Source organism: Zonotrichia leucophrys, unplaced genomic scaffold, assembly GCF_028769735.1.
Source record: "Zonotrichia leucophrys gambelii isolate GWCS_2022_RI unplaced genomic scaffold, RI_Zleu_2.0 Scaffold_487_38270, whole genome shotgun sequence".
NCBI lineage: Eukaryota > Metazoa > Chordata > Aves > Passeriformes > Passerellidae > Zonotrichia > Zonotrichia leucophrys.
Window position 1 is genome coordinate 1 of NW_026992692.1, and position 13,611 is coordinate 13,611.

The following is a 13,611-nucleotide window of genomic DNA, read 5'->3' on the forward strand; positions in this document are numbered from 1 at the left end:
CTCCGGTGTCCCCTGTCCCTGTGTCCCCATGTCCCCTGTCCGGTGTCCCCTGTCCCCCCATGTCCCCTCTCCGGTGTCCCCTGTCCCTGTGTCCCCTGTCCCCTCTCCGGTGTCCCCTGTCCCCGTGTCCCCTCTCCGGTGTCCCCTGTCCCCCCCTGTCCCCTCTCCGGTGTCCCCTGTCCCCCTGTGTCCCCATGTCCCCGTGTCCCCTGTCCGGTGTCCCCATGTCCCCGTGTCCCCTCTCTGGTGTCCCCTGTCCCCCCGTGTCCCCTGTCCGGTGTCCCCTGTCCCCCCGTGTCCCCTCTCCGGTGTCCCCTGTCCCCCCGTGTCCCCTCTCCGGTGTCCCCTGTCCCCCTGTGTCCCCTCAGCGCCAGGTGTGGCTGCTGGAGCAGTTCCGGCTCCTCTACACCGTCGGGTACTCGCTGTCCCTGGTGGCCCTGCTGGTGGCGCTGCTGCTGCTGCTGCTGCTCAGGTGGGGACACCCGGGGACACCTGGGGACACCTGGGGACATCATCACACCTGGGGCATTGTCACACCTGGGGCATTGTCACACCTGGGGACACCTGGGGACCCCTGGGGCATTGTCACACCTGGGGACATCATCACACCTGGGGGTGTGACACACCTGGGGACACCTGGGGACACCTGGGGACACCTGGGGACACCTGGGGGTGTGTCACACCTGGGGCATTGTCACACCTGGGGACACCTGGGGGTGTGACACACCTGGGGACACCTGGGGACACCTGGGGACACCTGGGGACACCTGGGGACACACCTGGGGCATTGTCACACCTGGGGACACCTGGGGGTGTGACACACCTGGGGACACCTGGGGACACCTGGGGCATTGTCACACCTGGGGCATTGTCACACCTGGGGACACCTGGGGACACCTGGGGCATTGTCACACCTGGGGCATTGTCACACCTGGGGACACCTGGGGACATCTGGGGGGTGGGACACACCTGGGGCATTGTCACACACTGTCACACCATTGGGTACTCGCTGTCCCTGGTGCTCAGGTGGGGACACACCTGGGGACGCTGTCACACCTGGGGCTGTGTCCCCATGTCCCCGTGTCCCTGTGTCCCCATGTGCCCCATGTCCCCATGTCACCGTCACCATGGGGATGTCCCCATGTCCCTCCTGTGTCCCCAATGTCCCCAGTGTCCCCAATGTCCCCAATGTCCCCAATGTCCCCATGTCCCCAATGTCCCCAATGTCCTCAGTGTCCCCAATGTCCCCAGTGTCCCCAGTGTCCCCAGTGTCCCCAATGTCCCCAATGTCCCCAGTGTCCCCAGTGTCCCCAATGTCCCCAGTGTCCCCAATGTCCCCAGGGTCCCCAGTGTCCCCAGTGTCCCCAATGTCCCCAATGTCCCCAGGGTCCCCAGTGTCCCCATGGATGTCCCCAATGCCCCCAATGTCCCCAGTGTCCCCAATGTCCCCAATGTCCCCAGTGTCCCCAGTGTCCCCAGTGTCCCCAATGTCCCCATGTCCCCAGGCGCCTGCGCTGCACGCGGAACCTGATCCACGCCAACCTCTTCGTGTCCTTCGCTCTCCGCGCCGCCGCCATCCTGAGCCGGGACGCGCTGCTGCCACACCAGGGCCACCAACGGGGCCACCAACAGGGACAGCAGGAGGGACAGCACCCGGGCCACCCCCTGCAGCTGCTGGGACAGCAGGTGGGACACTGGGGACACCTGGGGACAGCACAGGGACACCCCCTGCAGCTGCTGGGACAGCAGGTGGGACACTGGGGACACCTGGGGACACCAGGGGACATGGGGGGACAGCACAGGGACACCCCCTGCAGCTGCTGGGACAGCAGGTGGGACACTGGGGACAGCCAAGGGACACCTGGGGACAGCCAGGGGACAGCCAAGGGACAGCCAAGGGACAGCCAAGGGGACAGGGGAGCACTATGGGGACAGCCAAGGGGACAAAGGGACAACCAAAGGGACAGGGGGACATCATGGGGACACCCAAGGGAGGGAGAGGACACCTGTGGGCGTGGCTGTCCCCCCCCAACAGCGTCGGGACAGGGACGTTGGTGGCTGGGGAGGGGACAGAGGGGACAGAGGGGACATTGGTGGCAGGGAGGGGACACAGAAGTGTCCAGGAGGGGACAGAGGGGACACGGCGGTGCCAGGGAGGGGACAGAGGGGACGCAGTGGTGTTGGGGAGGGGACAGAAGTGTCCAGGAGGGGACAGTGATGTCGGGGAGGGGACAAAAGGGACACTGGTGGTCGGGAGGGGACAGAAGTGTCCAGGAGGGGACATCAGCGCCGGGGAGGGGACATGGGTGACCCGAGTGTGGCCGGGGAGGTGACATTGGTGACATGGGTGACCCGAGTGTGGCCGGGGAGGGGACAGAGGTGTCGGCGTCAGGAGGGGACAGAGGGGACACTGCGGTGTCAGGGAGGGGACAGCAGTGACAGGGAGGGGACAATGGTGACCAGGGAGGTGACAAAGGGGACATTGGTGTCAGGAGGGGACAGCAGTGACAGGGAGGGGACAATGGTGACCAGGGAGGTGACACGGGTGACACGGGTATGGCTGGGGAGTGGACAGAGGGGACACAGCAGTGTCAGGAGGTGACGTTGGTGGCCGGGCAGGTGACAAAGGGGACATTGGTGGCCAGGGAGGTGTCAGGAGGTGACACTGGTGGCCAGGGAGGTGACACGGGTGACACGGGTGTGGCTGGGGAGCGGACAGAGGGGACGCAGCAGTGTCGGGGAGGGGACAGTGGTGGCCAAGGAGGGGACAAAGGGGACATTGGTGGCCAGGGAGGTGTCAGGAGGTGACACAGCAGTGTCAGGAGGTGACATTGGTGACACGGGTATGGCTGGGGAGCGGACAGAGGGGATGCAGCAGTGTCAGGAGGTGACATTGGTGACACGGGTGTGGCTGGGGAGGGGACAGAGGGGACGCAGCAGTGTCGGGGAGGGGACAATGGTGGCCAAGGAGGGGACAAAGGTGACATTGGTGGCCATGGAGGTGTCAGCAGGTGACGTTGGTGGCCAGGAGGTGACATTGGTGACACGGGTGTGGCTGGGGAGCGGACAGAGGGGACACAGCAGTGTCAGGGAGGTGACATTGGTGGCCAAGGAGGGGACAAAGGGGACATTGGTGGCCAGGGAGGTGACATTGGTGACACGGGTATGGCTGGGGAGCAGACAGAGGGGACACAGCAGTGTCAGGGAGGTGACATTGGTGGCCAAGGAGGGGACAAAGGGGACATTGGTGGCCAGGGAGGTGTCAGGAGGTGACACGGGTGGCCGGGGAGGTGACATTGGTGGCCGGGGAGGTGACACGGGTGTGGCTGGGGAGGGGACAGAGGGGACGCAGCAGTGTCGGGGAGGGGACAATGGTGGCCAGGGAGGGGACAAAGGGGACATTGGTGGCCAGGGAGGTGTCAGCAGGTGACGTTGGTGGCCGGGGAGGTGACATTGGTGACACGGGTGACACGGGTGTGGCTGGGGAGCGGACAGAGGGGACGCAGCAGTGTCGGGGAGGTGACATTGGTGGCCAGGGAGGTGACACGGGTGACACAGGTATGGCTGGGGAGCGGACAGAGGGGACGCAGCAGTGTCAGGGAGGGGACAGTGGTGGCCAAGGAGGGGACAAAGGGGACATTGGTGGCCATGGAGGTGTCAGGAGGTGACACAGCAGTGTCAGGAGGTGACGTTGGTGGCCGGGCAGGTGACATTGGTGACACGGGTGTGGCTGGGGAGCGGACAAAGGGGACACTGGTGGCCAGGGAGGTGTCAGGAGGTGACACTGGTGGCCAGGGAGGTGTCAGCAGGTGACGTTGGTGGCCAGGGAGGTGTCAGGAGGTGACACCGGTGGCCGGGGAGGTGACATCGGTGTCCCCAGGCGGGCCCCGCGTGCCGCGTGGCGCAGAGCCTGGCCCAGTACTGCGTGGGAGCCAACTACGCGTGGGCCACGGCCGAGGGGCTGTACCTGCTGCGGCTGCTGCTGGCCACGCCCACCCGGAGCCGCCTGCCCGTGTTCCTGCTGCTCGGCTGGGGTGAGGGACACACCTGTGTCACCTGTGTGTCACCTGTGTGTCGCTGTGTTACTGTGTTACTGTGTTACCGAGTTATTGTGTCACCTGTGTTACCTGGTGCTGCTGGCCACGCCCACCCGGAGCCGCCTGCCCGTGTTCCTGCTGCTCGGCTGGGGTGAGGGACTCACCTGTGTCACCTGTGTCACCTGTGTGTCACTGTGTCACTGTGTTACTGTGTTATTGTGTCACCTGTGTCACCTGTGTGAGGCCACGCCCACCTGGAGCCGCCTGCCCGTGTTCCTGCTGCTCGGCTGGGGTGAGGGACACACCTGTGTCACCTGTGTGTCACCTGTGTGTCACTGTGTTACTGTGTTACCAAGTTATTGTGTCACCTGTGTCACCTGTGTGTCACTGTGTCACTGTGTTACCGAGTTATTGTGTCACCTGTGTCACCTGTGTGAGGCCACGCCCACCCGGAGCCGCCTGCCCGCCTTCCTCATCCTCGGCTGGGGTGAGGGACACACCTGTGTGTCACCTGTGTGCGTCACCTGTCACCTGTGTCTGTCACCGTTACCGCATTCTCGTGTTACCTGTGTCACCTGTGTCACCTGCTGAACCATTGTGTCCCCCTGCCCCTCACCAGGTGTGTCCCCGCCCCTCCTCAGGTGTCCCCGCCCCTCCTCAGGTGTCCCCGCCCCCCCAGGTGTGTCCCCGCCCCTCACCAGGTGTGTCCCCCCAGGTGTGTCCCCGCCCCCCCAGGTGTGTCCCCGCCCCCCCAGGTGAGTCCCCGCCCCCCAGGTGTGTCCCCACCCCCCCAGGTGTGTCCCCGCCCCCCAGGTGAGTCCCCGCCCCCCCAGGTGTGTCCCCACCCCCCCAGGTGTGTCCCCGCCCCCCCAGGTGTGTCCCCGCCCCCCAGGTGAGTCCCCGCCCCCCCAGGTAAGTCCCCGCCCCCCAGGTGTGTCCCCGCCCCCCCAGGTGTGTCCCCCCAGGTGTGTCCCCGCCCCTCACCAGGTGTGTCCCCCCAGGTGTGTCCCCGCCCCCCCCAGGTGTGTCCCCGCCCCTCACCAGGTGTGTCCCCCCAGGTGTCCCCGTGCTCTTCGTGGTGCCCTGGGTCATCCTGCGTTACCTGTACGAGAACGAGGGGTGAGTCCCCGCCCTCACCTGTCCCACCCGCCCCCCACCTGTCCCTCAGGTGAGCGGGGGGCGTGGCTGAGCGAGGCCCCGCCCCCCGCGCAGGTGCTGGGAGCGCAATGAGAAGGCGCCCGTGTGGTGGCTGATCCGCTGCCCCATCCTGGCGGCCGTGGCGGTGCGTGACGTCAGCCAGGTGTGCCGCACCTGCGCCACACCTGTGCCACACCCGCGTGCGCGTGCCGGGGCCGCACCTGCGCCAGGGTCACACCCGCGTGTGTCGCACCTGCGCCAGGTGAACTTCGTGGTGTTCGTGAGGATCGTGCGCATCCTGGTGGCCAAGGTGCGCGCGCAGCAGGTGGCGCGCGGGGACACGCGGCTCAGGTGGGGACACACCTGGACAGGTGGGGACATCAGGGGGGTGGGGACATTGGGGGGGACACCTGGACAGGTGGGGACACCTGGACAGGTGGGGACATCGAGGGGGGTGGGGACATTGGGGGGGGGGGGGGACACGGGGACACCCGGACAGGTGGGGACGCACCTGCACAGGTGGGGACATCGGGGGGGTGGGGACATTGGGGGGGGACACCTGGACAGGTGGGGACATTGGGAGGGGGACATGGGGCTCAGGTGGGGATACACCTGGACAGGTGGGGACACGGGGGGGTGGGGACATTGGGTGGGGGGACACGGGGACACGCGGCTCAGGTGGGGACACACCTGGACAGGTGGGGAACACCTGGAATGGGTGGGGACATTGGGGGGGGGGACACCTGGACAGGTGGGGACATCGAGGGGGTGGGGACATTGGGGGACACACCTGCACAGGTGGGGACACCTGGAATGGGTGGGGACATTGGGGGGGGTGGGGACACGAGGACACCTGGGCAGGTGGGACATTGGGGAGGGGACACCTGGCGAGGGTGGGGACACACCTGGACAGGTGGGGACATCGGGCGGGTGGGGACATTGAGGGAGGGGACACCTGGACAGGTGGGGACATCGGGGGGGGACATTGAGGGAGGGGACACCTGGACAGGTGGGGACACCTGGTCCCTGAATCTGCCTGGGGGTGTCCCCAGGTGTGTCCCCATGCCCAGGGCTGTCCCCAGGTGTGTCACCTGTCCCACCTGTGCCAGGCTGGCACGTTCCACACTGACCCTGATCCCGCTCCTGGGTGTGCACGAGGTGTCCCCAGGTGTCCCCATGTCCCCAGGTGTCCCCAGGTGTGCCCAGGTGTGTCACCTGTCTCACCTGTCTCACCTGTCCCACCTGTGCCAGGCTGGCACGTTCCACACTGACCCTGATCCCGCTCCTGGGTGTGCACGAGGTGTCCCCAGGTGTCCCCAGGTGTCCCCAGGTGTCCCCAGGTGTGCCCAGGTGTGTCACCTGTCCCACCTGTCCCACCTGTGCCAGGCTGGCGCGCTCCACGCTGACGCTCATTCCCCTCCTGGGTGTGCACGAGGTGTCCCCAGGTGTCCCCAGGTGTCCCCAGGTGTCCCCAGGTGTGTCACCTGTGTCACCTGTCCCACCTGTGCCAGGCTGGCGCGCTCCACGCTGACCCTGATCCCGCTCCTGGGTGTGCACGAGGTGTCCCTGGCCATGTCCCCAGGTGTCCCCAGGTGTCCCCAGGTGTGTCCCCGTGCCCAGGGCTGTCCCCAGGTGTCTCACCTGTCCCACCTGTCCCACCTGTGCCAGGCTGGCGCGCTCCACGCTGACGCTCATTCCCCTCCTGGGTGTGCACGAGGTGATTTTCGCCCTGGCCGGGGAGGGCGAGGGGGGCGGCGGCCTCAGGCTGGCGCGGCTGTGCCTGCACCTGCTGCTCACCTCGGCTCAGGTGAGACACACACCTGGGGACACCTGGGACAATGGTTATTGTAATTAATTGGGATTAATTTGGGTTAATTTGGGTTAATTGGGGTTAATTGGGGAGCCTCAGGCTGGCGCGGCTGTGCCTGCACCTGCTGCTCACCTCGGCTCAGGTGAGACACACACCTGGGGACACCTGGGACAATGGTTATTGTAATTAATTGGGGTTAATTTTGGTTAATTGGGGTTAATTTGGGAGCCTCAGGCTGGCCCGGCTGTGCCTGCACCTGCTGCTCACCTTGGCTCAGGTGAGCCACACACCTGAGGGGTTAATCAGGGTGTTAATGAGGTGTTAATGGGGTTAATTTGGGTTAATTGGGGTTATATTGGTTAATTGGGGAGCCTCAGGCTGGCCCGGCTGTGCCTGCACCTGCTGCTCACCTCGGCTCAGGTGAGACACACCTGGGACACACCTGAGGGGTTAATGAGGTGTTAATGGGGTTAATTGGGGTTAATTTGGGTTAATTGGGGTTATATTGGTTAATTGGGGAGCCTCAGGCTGGCCCGGCTGTGCCTGCACCTGCTGCTCACCTCGGCTCAGGTGAGACACACACCTGGGGACACACCTGAGGGGTTAATGAGGTGTTAATGGGGTTAATTTGGGTTAATTTGGGTTAATTTGGGTTAATTTGGTATGATATTGGTTAATTGGGGAGCCTCAGGCTGGCCCGGCTGTGCCTGCACCTGCTGCTCACCTCGGCTCAGGTGAGACACACACCTGGGACACACCTGGGGGGTTAATGAGGGGTTAATGAGGTGTTAATGGGGTTAATGGGGTTAATTTGGGTTAATTGGGGTTAATTGGGGAGCCTCAGGCTGGCCCGGCTGTGCCTGCACCTGCTGCTCACCTTGGCTCAGGTGAGCCACACACCTGAGGGGTTAATCAGGGTGTTAATGGGGTCAATTGGGGTTAATTTGGATTAATTAGGAGTTATTGGGGTTAACTGGGGTTAATTGGAAGCGCCAGACCCCCCCAAAGTGTCCCCCTGTCCCCCCCCCCCCCAAGCAGGGCCTAGTGGTCAGCGTCCTCTACTGCTTCACCAACAAGGAGGTGCGTCATGTCGCGACATGGGCGGGGCCTATCGCGGGGTGGGCGGGACCTATCGCGGCATGGGTGGGGCATATCGACGCGTGGGCGTGTCCTAGCGCGACGGGAGGTGCCTATCGCGATGGGCGTGGCCTATAGTGGCACGGGCGGGGTCTATAGCGCCATGAGCGTGGCCTATCGCGGCGTGGGCGGGGCCTATCGCGGCGGGCGGGGCCCCACATCGCGACATGCCGCCCCGCAGGTGCAGGCCGAGGTGCGGCGGGGGTGGCAGCGGTGCCGGATGGGGGTCCCCGGCCCCCCCAGGGCCCCCCCGAGGGCTCAATCGCGACGGGGGCAGCGCCGGGCGGCCGAGAGCGGCTGCTGAGGGGGCGGGGACACCTGGGGGACACCTGGGGACACCTGGGGGGGCACTTGAGGGGGCAGTTATGGGTCTGGGGGGGCAACAGTGGGTGCTGGGGGGCAATTATGAGTCTGGGGGTCCTGAGGGGGCACCTGTGGGTGCTGGGGGGAAAGAGCCCCAAGAGTTTTGGGTGCTGGGTGTGAATTTGGGGCGAAATCCGGGGAATTTGGGTGTTTGGGGAGGGTGGGGTGACACCTTGGGGGGGGTCCTCGGGGTTTCTACCCGAAAATAAACCAACCACGTGACACCCGGGGGTGCCGCCCAGTCCTTTTTGGGAGCGTGGGGGGGCGGGAACTACAACTCCCAGCACGCGCCGCGCGGTGGAAAGAACTACAGCTCCCGTGATGCCCCGCGCGGCCGCCCGGAACATGGCGGACGCGAACTACGTTTCCCGTGATGTCCCGCGCAGCCGCAGGCGCGCAGAGCGGCGGGCCTCGGGCGCATGCGCGGCGCGGCACCCCGGAAGCGGCCGGAGAGGCGGAGCGGCCGCGCCCGGCACGGCCCGGTGAGCGGGGGAGGGGCAGCGGCACCGGGTGGGGCCCGGTCGGAACGGGACGGGTCGCGGGATGCCCCGGGAAGCGGCCCGGGCCTGCGGGCGGGTGGCTGGGAGCGCGCACGGGGCCTAACGGAGGGCTCGGCGGGGGGATCCCGGTGCGACACCGAGCACCGGCGCCGCTCGCCCGGCGGGCGGGTGGGTCCAGTGATGCCCCCAGACCCCGCTACCGCGTCCTGCCCGCCGGATACCGGCGCCGGTTCCCCCCCTCCACCCCCGGTTCTCCCCCCCCACCCCCCCACGGGGCCCACACGGGACCGGGGGCCCGCCTGACCACGCCCCCTCCTGGAGACCACGCCCCCCGCGCGCCGCGCGCGCCGCCGTCCATATATGGGCACGGCCCGAACGCCGGGCGCTGATTGGCCAGGGAGGGGGAGCGGGGCGGGGCGTTAAACGGGCGGGGCGGGGCGTAGCCTCCGCGAGAGGGGCGGGGCGTGAGGAGGGGGCGGGGCGCCGCGGGAGGGGGCGGGGCTTGTGGCGCGGGAATGGTGAGGGGGGCGGCCCCGCGATGTCCCCTCGGATCCCCCCCGTGTCCCCAGGCGCCCTCTTGGTGTCCCCAAAGGTCCCCCCGATGTCCCCAGGTGTCCCCAAGGGTCCTCCCGCTGTCCCCAAGGCTCCCCCCAGTGTCCCTTAAGGCTCCCCTCAATGTCCCCAAGCGTCCCCGCCGTGTCCCCAAATGCCCCCCCAATGTCCCTGAGGGTCCCCCTCTGGTCACCCACCATTTCTCTGCAGGCCCGGGTGGCCCCGAGGGTCCCCCCAATGTCCCCAAAGGTGCCCCAATGTCCCCAAACACCCCCCCAATGTCCCCAAACCCCCCCCCAATGTCCCCCCAAACACCCCCCAGTGTCCCCAAACACCCCCCAATGTCCCCAAACACCCCCCAATGTCCCCAAATACCCCTCCAATGTCCCCAAACACCCCCCCGGTGTCCCCCCAAACACCCCCCCAATGTCCCCAAGTGTCCCCCCGGTCACCCTCCGTCTCTCCGCAGGCCCGGGCGGCCCCGGCGGCCCCGGTGGCGGCGCTGCCCCGGCGGCGGCGCGGATGGAGCCCCCCAACGCCTTCCCGCAGCTGCAGCTCTGGTGCCCGCGGCCCTTCGGCACCTTCTCGCAGAACAAGCCATGCCCGTCCCCTGCCGCCGCCGCCATCGCCGGTGCCACCCCCGGTGCCCCCCGGTGCCCCCCGGGCTGCCGCCCCTCCGAGAACACGCCCCCGGAGCCCCCCGAGCCCGCCCCCGCCGCCGCCGCCACCGAGGACGGGCGGGTGCTGCTGGACACGTGGTACGTCATCAAACCGGGCAACACCAAGGAGAAGGTGGCGTTCTTCGTGGCGCACCAGTGCGGTGGCACCGCCACCGGCGGCACCGCCGGCCGTGCCAGCACCATGAAGGTCAAGGGCCACTGGGGCAGCGACAGCTCCAAGGCCAAGCGGCGCCGGCGCTGCCACCACGAGCCCAAAGGCGCCGCCGCTGCCAGCCCGCCCTGGGCGGCCGGGGACGCGCCCAAGGGTGACAATGGTGGCACCACAATGGGGGACGGCGCGGACCTGCTGTCGGTGGCGGAGATGGTGGCGCTGGTGGAGCGGCGCGCGGCGCTGGCCCTGCAGAGCCTGCCCCGCTCGGCCTGCGACGCGCCGGCGCCGCTGGTGCTGCTGGAGGCGCCGGGCGGCCCCGAGTGCCGGCGCGTGGCGGCCGCCGTGGCGCAGTTCGAGTCGCAGAAAGCGCAAACTCAGCACCACCGGGAGCGCGGCGGCGGCGCCGCCAGGCCCAACGGCGTGTGCCGGGGCGGCGCCGGAGGCGGCACCGGGACAGAGGGGGGCGGTGGTGCCACCGCGGGCGGCGCGGCGGGGCCGGGCGAGGTGAGGATCGCCTTCCGCATCTCGAGCGGGCGCGAGGCCGCGGCGGCCGCCAGCGCGGAGCGGCAGAAGGACCAGATCACCTGCGACCTGTACCGGCTGGTGAGCCCGGCGCGGCTGCTGCTGGCCGCCAAGGGGGACAAGGACGGCGCCGACGAGGCGGCCGCGGCCGAACAGAGCGGCGGCAATGGCGGCGGTAACATCACCGAAGGCCCGGCGGCGCCGCGGGACTGCGCGTCCGGCTTCCACGTGGACGTGGTGGTGACGGGCGTGGTGGACCAGTGCGTGTTCTTCGGCAAGGACAGCGCCAAGCAGGTGACCGAGGAGACCGTCAGGCTGCCCGAGGAGCCGCCGCCGCCGGGACAGCTCTTCCTGCTGCCCGAGGAACCGGCGGCAGCGGCGGCCGCGGCGGCAGCAGCATCGTCACCGGGCAAGGACGGCGGCGCCGGCGACCCCGCGCTGTGCCGGCTGTACCGGCACGTGTCGCACGACTTCCTGGAGATCCGCTTCAAGATCCAGCGGCTGCTGGAGCCGCGGCAGTACATGCTGCTGCTGCCCGAGCACGTGATGGTGAAGATCTTCAGCTACCTGCCCACGCAGGCGCTGGCCGCGCTCAAGTGCTCGTGCCACTACTTCAAGTCCATCATCGAGACGTTCGGCGTGCGCGCGGCCGACTCGCGCTGGAACCGGGACCCGCTCTACCGCGACGACCCGTGCAAGCAGTGCAAGAAGCGCTACGAGCGCGGGGACGTGTCGCTGTGCCGCTGGCACCCCAAGCCCTACCACCACGACCTGCCCTACGGCCGCTCGTACTGGATGTGCTGCCGCCGCACCGACCGCGAGGCGCCCGGCTGCCGCACCGGCCTGCACGACAACAACTGGGTGCACCCGGCCGGCGGTGGTGGTGGTGGCCGTAGGGACGAGGGCAGGTGAGGGTGGCACGGACGGACGGACGGACGGACGGACGCGGTGGATGGACACACGGACGGCTCGTGGGGTGACAGGAGCGCTGCCGCGGATGTGGATGGGGAAAAAAACGGAGAGGAACGGAAAGGGTCGAGTGTGGAAGTGTGGGATTGGGGGCGGCACCAACGGGGGTGGTGGCACCAGGGAGGTGACAGTGGCCTCCAGGGGGGTGTCCCCATGGGATTAACCCAATGGCAATGTCCCCAGCTGGGCTGGTGGCACTACAGAGGGTGACAATGCCCTCCAGGGTGGTGTCCCCATGGGGGACAATGGGATCAGCCAGTGGTGATGTCCCCAGCTGGGCTGGTGGCACCAGGGAGGTGACAATGGCCGCCAGGGTGGTGGCCCCGTGGGATTAACCCAATGGCAATGTCCCCAGCTGGGCTGGTGGCACCAGGAAGAACAATGTCCTTGAGAAGATGACATTGTCATGCAGGATGGTGTCCCCATGGAGGACAATGGGATCAGCCAGTGGTGGTGTCACCAGATGGGTGGTGGCACCAGGGAGGTGACAATGGCCGCCAGGGTGGTGTCCCCATGGAGGACAATGGGATCAACCCAATGGCGATGTCACCAGGGAGGTGACAATGGCCTCCAGGGTGGTGTCCCCATGGGGGACAATGGGATCAGCCAGTGGTGATGTCCCCGGCTGGGCTGGTGGCACCAGGGAGGTGACAATGGCCGCCAGGGTGGTGTCCCCATGGAGGACAATGGGATCAACCCAATGGTGATGTCACCAGGGAGGTGACAATGGCCGCCAGGGTGGTGTCCCCATGGAGGACAATGGGATCAACCCAATGGCGATGTCCCCATCTGGGCTGGTGGCACCAAGGAGGTGACAATGTCCCTCAGAGGGTGACAGTCCCCTCCAGGCTGGTGTCCCCATGGAGGACAATGGGATCAACCCAACGGCGATGTCACCAGGGAGGTGACAATTCCCCTTCAAGGTCATGTTCCCATAGAGGACAATGGGGACAACCCAATGGAAATGTCCCCAGCTGGGCTGGTGGCACTACAGAGGGTGACAATGCCCTCCAGGGTGGTGTCCCCATGGAGGACAATGGGATCAGCCAGTGGTGGTGTCACCAGATGGGTGGTGGCATCAGGGAGGGTGACAGTGTCCTCCAGGGTGGTGTCCCCATAGAGGACAATGGGATCTACCCAATGGTGATGTCACCAGGGAGGTGACAATCCCTTCAAGGTTCATGTTCCCATGGAGGACAATGGGGACAACCAGAGGCGATGTCCCTCAGAGGGTGACAATGCTCTCCAGGCCGGTGTCCCCATGGAGGACAATGGGGACAGCCCACGGCGATGTCCCCCAGCCCAATGGCAATGTCCCCAGATGGGCTGGTGGCCCCAAGGAGGGTGACAATGTCCCTCAGAGGTTGGTGTGCCGTGGAGGACAATGGGGATAATGCAACGGCGATGTCACCAGGGAGGTGACAATGCCCTCCAGGCCGGTGTCCCCATGGAGGACAATGGGGACAGCCCACGGCGATGTCCCCCAGCCCAATGGCAATGTCCCCAGCTGGGCTGGTGGCCCCAAGGACAGTGACAATGTCCTCCAGGTTGGTGTCCGCACAGAGGGTAATGGGGACAGCCCGTGGCAATGTCCCTCTGTCCCCCTCCATGTCCCTCTGTCCCCTCCATATCCTCCCGTGTCCCTCTGTCCGTCCCTTTCTGCCCCACACGGGCGTGGCCTCCCTAATCCCCGCCCACCTCCCCTTCAAACCCCGCCCCCCTCCCAATCCGCGCTCTCCTCGTCGCCCCGCGC

General features: G+C 67.0%; 2 protein-coding genes across 2 annotated transcripts; both read left to right on the forward strand.

The window, feature by feature from the left end:
* Positions 1-368: 368 nt before the first annotated feature.
* Positions 369-8,425, forward strand: LOC135441767 (gastric inhibitory polypeptide receptor-like; the record flags this gene model as incomplete). Its single annotated transcript, XM_064701317.1, has 9 exons — positions 369-472; positions 1,506-1,686; positions 3,881-4,034; positions 5,096-5,156; positions 5,250-5,319; positions 5,437-5,525; positions 6,843-6,981; positions 8,023-8,064; positions 8,303-8,425. Coding segments are annotated over 9 exons (963 nt in total), but the record flags the coding sequence as incomplete, so codon positions are not given.
* Positions 8,426-8,918: 493 nt separating this feature from the next.
* On the forward strand, positions 8,919-11,921 carry FBXO46 (F-box protein 46). Its single transcript, XM_064701316.1, has 2 exons — positions 8,919-8,966; positions 10,006-11,921. Exon 2 carries the CDS (start codon positions 10,059-10,061, stop codon positions 11,799-11,801), a length of 1,743 nt encoding a protein of 580 aa, XP_064557386.1. The 5' UTR covers positions 8,919-8,966; positions 10,006-10,058; the 3' UTR covers positions 11,802-11,921.
* The last annotated feature ends 1,690 nt before the right edge of the window (positions 11,922-13,611 follow it).

Bases quoted from the DNA above. Each gene is read 5' to 3' on its own strand.
- FBXO46 (XM_064701316.1), top strand. From the start codon at position 10,059: ATGGAGCCCCCCAACGCCTTCCCGCAGCTGCAGCTCTGGTGCCCGCGG.